General features: G+C 38.6%; 1 protein-coding gene across 1 annotated transcript in view; it reads right to left on the bottom strand.

Annotated features, from left to right (window-relative positions):
• Positions 1-9350: 9350 nt before the first annotated feature.
• Positions 9351-10221, bottom strand: part of LOC107573100 (gastrula zinc finger protein XlCGF8.2DB-like) — a 10791-nt gene continuing 9920 nt past the window's right edge. Inside the window, exon 3 of the mRNA XM_016259540.1 lies at positions 9351-10212. Within this exon, the coding sequence (XP_016115026.1) occupies positions 9666-10212 (547 nt within the window). The 3' untranslated portion in view covers positions 9351-9665. The remainder of the gene's footprint in view (positions 10213-10221) is intronic.

Here is a 10221-nt window from a genome sequence, read left to right as displayed (position 1 = left end):
AATAATAATAGATTGCATTATAAACTCTTTATCTGGGAAGTAAATGGTATTATCATTTTTATTTGTTTAATTAGGAATTTATGCTGCCTCAAAGAAAGCATTTGCTGCTCTTGGGGACCAGTGCAGTAACTGGCTGGAGAAAATCATTGCTCTGGGTGCTGATGGTGCTGCTGTTAATTTGGGCAGCAAAGGGGGTGTCATAGCCCTTCTGCAGCAAGAGGCAGGTGACCACATTGTGCCGTTCCACTGTATGCCTCACAGGTAAGACTAGAACTTGTAAAACTGCGGTGTTAAATGCGATGCGATAAAATTTGGGTGCACCTAACTTTTGTGCTGGTGCACCTAAGAAAAAAAGTTAGGCGCACCAGTGCAACCAGTGCAAAAAGTTAGTCTAGAGCCCTGTCTAGTGGTTACTATGGGGAACGAAATACGCATGCCAAGCACCATGAGGAGCACTAAGTTCCAACTCTACCATGGCCATGGGAGTTGCCCCTTGGACACACATGCAGCTGTCAGAGACAGTATCCCCTTCAGCCAAAGGCCTGAGCTACATACCCAAATTAACTTACCTGTTAAGGGCTGGCCTAAAGAAGCCCGGTTCCAGAGCAGGGCTCAAAGGCTTGGAATCAGATAGCAATGTGATTCCTTTAAAGAGGTGCTTCACTGTTTTTTTTCAAGGCTTGATTGTGTTTATGGGGTGCAGTCTAACATGTGTTAATGCTTAGTTTAAAAAAAAAAAACATTATTTTTTTCACACAATTTACCTTTATTCCACACCGCTCTGTCCCTTCTCTGAGAAACACGCTGATCATTTACAGCTTTTATGAAGTCCTGCCCTCAGAAATAGGCGATATGCTCTGATTGGTTAGCTAGCCCAGTGTGTTGTGATTGGCTCAACCGTCTCTAGTGCGTGTCTAAAAGTCCCGCCCCTCACCTCAGCGGCATGTTCTCCGGTTGTATTGTAAACAACGGCGTTGTTAATATCGCCTATATATGAGCCTGATTGAGAAGCAGAGGATTTTATTGAAGAGGATCGTGCAGAACCTGTGCAAGCACGGCTTTTAATGGTAGGCCTATGTTTTTTGTTTGTTGTTGTGTCATACTTTTAGATAAGCTGTGATTTGTAACTGCTACTGCTTATGTTAGCTTTTAATATACGGTTTTTATCCTGATTAAAGCTTTAATACAGTACAGCAACTGCACGCGCGTCCATGTCAACGCTTCTCATAGCTATGTGAAAATAAGTGTATAATTGTAACAGTTCATTGTTAGAGCTGAATGAGAGAGAGAGCGTGTGCAGAGCAGGGGACACGAGGAACAGTATTAAGAACCGCTGCTTTAGAACATTGATTTTGAAACTTGTGAATCCATTAGAATCGTTAGAAGACAGAATCGTGATTCATATATGAATAGATTTTTATGTGCATCTCTAGTTTTCTCTTCCTCTTCTCTAAAGCAGCACAACATGGCCTCGCCCCCTTTGCTGCCTTTTCCCAAGGGCGGGGTTTATCTGGGTTTGCTACATCACGGAAAGACAATATCTCCGTTGGCATTGAACTTTCAGCTTCCTAACTTTGCAGATATCGTTTATGCTCAAACAGCAACATTACACACTAACGTTAAAAAAGTGAAATCGCAATCAACCACCCCTTTAAGGGGATATGTTCAGGCATCTAGGTTCACCATATTACCAGACCCTGGCCTGTCACCCCGGGGGAATAATACATCTACCCCTAATTCTCCCAGGGTGCTTCTCGTAGGATCTCTCACCAGGTGCCTCGAGCTGGAAGCAAATACCTCCGCAATCAGATGGGAGACTTTAATGGTATCACTAAAGATGCATATGAAGAATGGGGCCCAAGGCGAGAACTGGCATCTGAATCAACTCGGAGAAAGGGTACGATGCTGGCAGCACGGGACCCTTACCATAAAGGATTTTAGAAAGTGTGCAGGATGCTAACATGTGCATTTACCATAGATATGGGTTTTAGAAAGCCCTTGATGCCATTGTTGAGGCCATGAAGAGGCCTAGCGATCTGGCATGACTGCCTCATGGAGCCTCTTGCACCTAGGGGGCTCTATTCCTAGATTAAGCTCCTGGAGTGGCATACCCATAGGAGACCCTCAAGTTGAGAGGAGCACCGCCAACTCAAACATAAGGGCAGTCACATGATGGAAGCAGCATGATCATAAGTGACCCTGTAATGAAGGGAACAAATGCCAGGCTCAAACACAGGCCGAGTTCAAAGAGGCTAGAGACCTCATGGAGCTCAACAAAATGGAGGACTCAACTCTCAAGTGATGAGAGGGGAAATCAGACACTCATCTTGGGAGTGGTGTGCTCATAGGCGACCCTCTAGAGTGAGGGGAGCACTGCTAATCTCTTGGACTGCTAAGCTCAACAATAAGAGCAGCCTAACAGGGAGGCAAAAGATGGCCTAACAACCTGGTATGGCTGCATCATTCAGCTCCAGGGAGCCGAGGACTCGACGCTCAGAAACGAGAGGGAAATCAGATGCTCACCTTGGGAATGGCGTGCTCATAGTAGGGGTTGTGACAGTGAGGAAATTTTCTCACCGGTTAATCGACATGTGACAACACCGGTAATACCGGTATCACCCGGGGGCATTCCCTCTTTCCTTCGCTTTTAAATAGCTTGTAAAAGCGGCGTGCGCATTTTACTTTCACTTTCAAATTGCGGCAATTCAGAATAAAGCAATTGTTCGTTTGAATTTTCCCTCTTTTCCTCGCTTTCCTTCGCTTTTAAATAGCTTAAAAGCGCCGTGCGAATTAGCGGCAGTTCGGCGTCAATTGCTTGAATGCAACAACGTCAAACTCACTTTAGCCTATATATAAAACATAGAACTTTTATTAACAAAACAAATAAAAATACACCATGCTATAGGGAAGGCTATACTTAATATAAAATAACAAATAACTTAATTAAAGTTTAAATAGGTATACAAAACTGGAAACACGTAAACATGTATAATATATAACCAAATAAATAAGAAACGTAGAACGTTTATTAGCAAAACAAGTAAGAAAGCTTGGAGGCACACCTTAATGTCAAATAAAATAAATAAATTACACAGTTTAAATAAAGTAAAAATCAGCAAACAATGTGGAACCAATTAATTAAGAAACAAATGTTTAAAAAAACCTTCCAAAATCAGATAAACGGCAAAAGTCAACAGGCTTTTCAAAATCCAAAATACTGCCAATATTTTTGCCAAAAACAGGCACTTTTGCATCTCGTTTCGAAACTAAATAATCCGCGATCGTCTTGTCTGTCTCACCTCACTCTTCTCGTCAGTCAGCTCGACTCACTCTCCTCACTGGAGAAATTAAATCTGATCTGTGATGCGACTGTCGTTCCTTCGCTTTTAAATAGCTTAAAAGCGCCGTGCGAATTAGCGGCAGTTCGGCGTCAATTGCTTGAATGCAACAACGTCAAACTCACTTTAGCCTATATATAAAACATAGAACTTTTATTAACAAAACAAATAAAAATACACCATGCTATAGGGAAGGCTATACTTAATATAAAATAACAAATAACTTAATTAAAGTTTAAATAGGTATACAAAACTGGAAACACGTAAACATGTATAATATATAACCAAATAAATAAGAAACGTAGAACGTTTATTAGCAAAACAAGTAAGAAAGCTTGGAGGCACACCTTAATGTCAAATAAAATAAATAAATTACACAGTTTAAATAAAGTAAAAATCAGCAAACAATGTGGAACCAATTAATTAAGAAACAAATGTTTAAAAAAACCTTCCAAAATCAGATAAACGGCAAAAGTCAACAGGCTTTTCAAAATCCAAAATACTGCCAATATTTTTGCCAAAAACAGGCACTTTTGCATCTCGTTTCGAAACTAAATAATCCGCGATCGTCTTGTCTGTCTCACCTCACTCTTCTCGTCAGTCAGCTCGACTCACTCTCCTCACTGGAGAAATTAAATCTGATCTGTGATGCGACTGTCGTTCGGCACGCTGCATTGAGCAGCCGCGTTCAGTTTTTAATGGTAGTGTCTCTTCTTTTACTGAACTAAATTATTTTATTACTATAAAAAATCAAAACAACGGTGGGGGTCGGTGACGCGCTGGGCAAGTGACGTAACCGATGTTGCGGCTTAACACCGGTATCACTGTCAGCACCGTCTATCGCGGCAAATCTAGCTCATAGGTGACCCTCGAGAGTGAGGGGAGTACTGCTAAGAGGTCCCCAGGGTGGGGGGGGTCCCAAAACACAGGGCCTACAACCCCCGACTCTCAGACAGAGGAGGCTCACAGAGAGCCATACAACCTTGAAATTAGGGCTGTGCAATCACTGACAAGCTACACAATATTGTAGTCATAATTATGAACGCGGTTTTGCATAACTTGTCAGTGAACTACGGCTGTGTAGTAAATGCCGGTCCTTCTGAAAGCACGTGATGGAGATTTACTACTAATCACAGAACCGGCTTCACTGACGAGATGCGCATGACAATTGCATTCGATTAATTGCACAGCCCTACTTGAAATAAAAAAGGAAAGGCGCACAGAATGGACTCCCGAGGTACAGTATAATGTGGTTATCTGATGAGGACATGTGAATCATGTGTCCAACAACTGCAGATTAGATATCCACATCATACAATTCCTTATGTATAAGGAATTATAAACAGCAGGAAATTACTGATAAGGAAAAAATTTCCCAACAGGTCCCTTTCCATTTCCATGCTCTGCCTATAAACCGCGAATAGTCTGACTAATTGCCTAAACACACTTCGTTCATGTGCTAGATTACCTTGGAAATCAAGGGAGAACAGAGACCGCTGTCGCGAATGTAGTCCAGCACATGCATCACGATGAGCACAATCCATCTCCTCACAACAAGCACATTCAACTCCCTCGAGAGCTGAACAGGCTTCCTCCTCACCACACACACAACCCGTGAGCCGTATGAAACTGCGGGTATCAGAGCAAAGCCTCTGATGAGAGAACATGCACGCCTAGTCATATGGCAAGCCGTATCGGTCTGCACACCCAAACAAAGCCAAAACCTAGATATTTTAGGCAATATAGAAATCCTGGCCAGGACGCGTCCTGGGAAAATGGCACGTATGGTCACCCTAATTTAGGTATTTATGATTTATATTTGGTATTCAATTATATTCTTTTTATTATTATATTTGTACATAATATTTAATAGATTATACTTTCATGAAAACAATGTAAAAATTGCCATTACACAGTTTGTGTTTGTTGTTCTCGTTTGTCTTCAGCGTGCACTGATTCAAATCACTGAATCATTTTACGAATAACTTGGTTCAGATTATTTGGATTTTCGGTTTATCTTCTTTCCAGTTCTTGAACGATGCACTTATTCACAATATCGGGAGCTAAATGATAGCAATAAAGTATTACGGCGTTATATTTAAGATTGATTGATTCATTCATTTTTCGTAACTTGTAAAAACATATAAATTGACAGAACAGTTTGTATTGATTTAAAATACTTCAAACCCACTAACCTTTCTTCAGCCGAATCACAACAGAAGCAGAGAGCGGGTTAAGACTAGAAGCGGCGCGGCGTTATGACGTCACACTGCCAGAGCAAAATAAAAGTCTCGTTTACACACTGATTGATGTCTGTTAAACACATTTCCAGTTATTACCTTGTCATTAAATAACAAAACTATTTAACGCTGCTGTGTAAGTGTTTCTATACAAAGGCTGAGGGGGTGACCACAAATTTGACATCTTTCACTCTTTTGACTAATCAATCTCTTGTTATTTATTTACCTTTTTTCCTCTTTTGGAAAGTCATTGAAACACTATCATGGAATTTGTATTCTTTTGCTATTGGGGCAAATGAGAACACACAAATATATTTGTTGCAGTTTCAATTCATCACTATAGAATTTCTTTTAAATTTATTATATAGAATTTATTTACACTCTTATGATGACTTTCACTTCTGAGAGCCCCGGAAATGTGAAAAGGGTCTATACGCAGACGAGATTAAAACAAAAAAAAAACAAAAAACATCAATGTCAGTGTCTGTTGCATGAAGTTTGTCAGTCACCTGCAGAGTTAAGAATTTGGGATGAAGGACGTCCTAAATACATACATTTTATTTGCCAGAAGGACAGTATCTGGCAGGATACTCCTCAATTTCTTCTTTACCCTTTCAAATTTAGGAAATAAAACCTCAGATGAACAACATCACTTCAATGTGTCATTATTTATTTAGCAAAAATAAAGCCAAGATGGAAAAGCCACGTGCAAGTAATCATTTTCTGCATGACTTTATCAGTATCTCAGATCATTCTGAATGATGATTAATATTCATGACCAATGCTTGACATCAACACCCGCCAACCCACCAAATGTGGGTGGATTTCATCAGTGGCGGTGCAAACATGTCCTTGCAGGACCCATACTGGCTTTTTGCGGGCACAGTGGGCTAGGGCCAGCCCACACCAAACCTAAACAGGCCCACAGCTTTGGGCTCACCGCAGGCTCTCTGTGAGCAGGCCACACTAGCGGACTGCCCACATGAATCCAATGATGGCCCAGTCCGTTCGGGCCCAGAGCAACTTTTGTATCCTTTGGGCCCATGCAGGTTTTGTGTAGGCAGCCCTGTAATGCAACTAGGCGAATACAAACAACACTGACTGACCATTCTTTAGCCACTCAATTGAACTGGAATGGCTCAAACCAAAAGACACCTTTTCAGAACCTGTTGTTTCATATAGGCCATGGATCCTCAAATCTGGCTCACGAGATCCACTTTCCTGCAGAATTTCGGTCTAACCTTAATCAAACACACCTGAGCATGTCTTCAGGATCATTAGAAAATCACAGGTGGGTGAGTTTGATCAACGTTGAAGCTAAACTCTGCAGGAAAGAGGATCTCACGAGCCATATTTGAGGTGGAACAGACATGGGCCTGTTAATAAAAATTTTGTGGGCAGTTTTCTTCCTTACCGCTAGGTAAGGAAGTGCTAGGGTGTTTTAGGTTTCCTTAAGTAAAGCCACGTGGTAGAGAGAGTTAGCAATAGCAAGCAGCAGTACCCTTACCAAAAAGTAGTATACTTCAAGTTTATTTTATTAAGTATACTTAAGTATAGTTCGAGTATATTTTTAAGTATACTTTATGTAGTAAGTATACAAATTGTAAGTGTACTATTTCAATACTCCTTGGGACTAAATTGGCCCACTTTCTAGTATATAAAAGTATACTTTTAGTATAACAGTAGTAAACTTTGAGTACACAACTAGTTTACATCTATGTTTTTAGTTTGTACTGCAACTATACTAAAAGTGAACTTACAGGTATACTGATAGTTTACTAATTAAATACTTGTAGTAGCATTTTTAGTACACTTTGAAGTAGTCTCAGTAAACTACTAGTTTAGTAGTTTTATACTGCAAGTTTTCTAGTATAAGTTTTCTTTAAGTGAACTGTACATCATACTTTAAGTATACTACTATGTCCCTATTTAGGTATTAATTTGTATATATTTAGTTATGAATATCTGAACATACAAAACATCAAAAGAACAGGGTATCTGCTTGTAAACAAAAACATTTTATTCTAGCTTCATGCATTCTTTTTTTAAACACTTGAATGTGGGCAAGTTTTATAAATAAAAACAAATAAACAAAATGTTGAACAAAAAGCTGAAAAAAGACTGAATTGGATTCAGAACGATAATCAAAACGTAGATAGAGTCGATCAACACCCCAAAGCTTGACAGTCATTATTACCTCTTCATTGGTCGACATTTTATTCCATAACGTTACACAGTTTTGATGCTGTTTTATGTCTGATGATCGTGTTAGAATACATGTGGAAGCATCTGTTGTTTCGGTTTCTTCTTCACTTGTGTTTTTTGGAAATTCTGTACAGAAGATTTGTACTAGCGCCCTCTACAGTATAACAATGAAAACACGGATTCTAGGAGCACAATTATAGCTCAAATATACTTAGACTTTTTCCTAAGTACAAGTCAAATTAAATGTCATTTTAAGTATATTTCTGAGAAGTACATAAAGCCCACGTCTGAGAATTACACAAAAAGTAAACTGAAAGTATACTTTCCTATTTTTAGTTTAAAAGAAGTATACTAATAGCACACTAGAAAACTTATTTTTCGTAAGGGTAGCCAGCATGGCTCACCTGCTGAACAAAGTGGCTGTGTTCGAAATGGCATACTCAATGAGCATTGATGACACAATGATTATATTTTATTATGAAAACCCCAAATTGTTGTTTTTTTGAATATGTTGTTAATTTCTTTTTTTATATGCAAATGTTTTCATCCACAAGCAAAACTGGCTTAAATCCTCTTTGTTTTCCTCTTTTTTCTTGTAACTCATTGTTTCATACCTCAGGCTTATAAATAGCAACAACAACAACAAATGCAATATTTTGATGCTTTATGATTATATGAATATTATGATTATTCAAACATATTTACCTTTGATAATTGTGCTTTTTCCTGTGTATATAATCTCATACTATGATGTACGCAAAGCCATTATATTTATGTTTTTTGTTTCTTGTCATTATGATTGTTCATTGTTAAAGATGCAACCATCTTTCCCTCAGCTTGTATGTAATTAAAAGTTCTGTTCAATGTTTGAATAAAACTTTGTTTCATGTGTTGTTGACTTGTATTTATTTGTCATGGTTACTTTTATTCTTTTACTCATTTATTCAGGTCTCCTTTTGTTGTCGTCAGTAAATAAAATATAATTGTTTCATTAATTTATGCATTAATTCATTACTTGACTGAAAATTGAGATGTATTCACCTGCGATTGTCTTGTGTGAAGTCATGCATAGCTGTGGCATATGACCAAACAAATTACATTTTGCTTGTGTGACAAATTATATATAAAATTAATTAACTAATGGTCAGCATTTATCAATTATTGTAAGTGTTGGGGTGGGCTAGCAATGCATTCTGGGGTAATCTTATAATTATTTTTTAATTAGTAATTCTTACATTTTTCCAGTATAATATCAACAGTCGTCTCCACAGACGAGATCTTCGAGCAGCTGATTGACGTTTCTTTTGTGCAGATCTTGAGGAAAACCGTACTAGTTAGGGTTGCCATTGTTACTGATGCTATGAGGTGTTAGTGCACCTCTCTTATCTTTTTATTATTATTACTGCAGAACTTATAATTACATACAAGCTCAGGGAAATATGGTTGTCTCTTTAACAATGAACAATCATAATAGAAAACATAACTATAATGGGTTTGCGTACATCATAGTATGAGATTATACTCAGAAAAAAAGCCTAAATATCTACAATCGCATTCGATTAAAATGCACACAGGATGGTGTGTACCTAGAAAACAGAATGACATTTCCAAGAAACAACACGCCTTTAAGAACAAATGAGAGTTTTAAAAAGACAGATTCTGATCATTCTGCAGCTTTCAGCCAAACCTAAACTAGCAATTACATAGAGATTCAAGGTTCAGAAGGTTTTTAAAGCGTTTATGAACAAATTAGGCAAATGATTCACTGAGCAATTCATAATAACAGTAATTCGCTTCATTTCTGAATGAATCAGCGGTTTTGAACGGATCAGTTAAAGGATGCACTGACTCAATCATTATATTAGCACAATACTGTAGGGTATCATGATACTACTTTGTATCGTGATACTTCAGCTGGTATAGTGTCGTAAGACCTAACCCTAGTACACTGCAAAGCACTCCTACAACGAGTTTTCCAATGACGCTTCAGGTCTCTTTGATACGTAAATCTCTCTTTACACTGAAGACACATGAAAGGTCTCTCTCCAGTGTGAACTCTCATGTGAGTCTGAAGGTTTCCTTTAGATGTGAAACTCTTTCCACACTGTGTGCAGGTGAAAGGTCTCTCTCCAGTGTGAATTCTCAGGTGAGTCTGAAGGTTTCCTTTAAGTGTAAAATCCTTTCCACACTGATAGCACATGAAAGTCTTCTCTCCAGTGTGACTTATGACATGATTCTCAAGGTGTTTACAGTCTGTAAAAGTCATTCCACACTGATGACATGTAAAAATGTTTTCTCTTGCATGAAGCCTCATGTGCCGTTTAAAGTTTGTTTTGTGTCTCAAACTCTTTCCACACTTATCACATGTGAATGGCTTCTCTCCAGTGTGACTATTCCAGTGATACCTTAGGTTAAGTTCTGTTGTGAAACTCTTTCCA

Source organism: Sinocyclocheilus grahami, unplaced genomic scaffold (assembly GCF_001515645.1).
Source record: "Sinocyclocheilus grahami isolate Dianchi unplaced genomic scaffold, SAMN03320097.WGS_v1.1 scaffold1868.1, whole genome shotgun sequence".
Taxonomy (NCBI): Eukaryota; Metazoa; Chordata; class Actinopteri; order Cypriniformes; family Cyprinidae; genus Sinocyclocheilus; species Sinocyclocheilus grahami.
The sequence above is the reverse complement of the archived record's forward strand: the minus strand, read 5'-3'. Positions and strand labels throughout refer to the sequence as shown.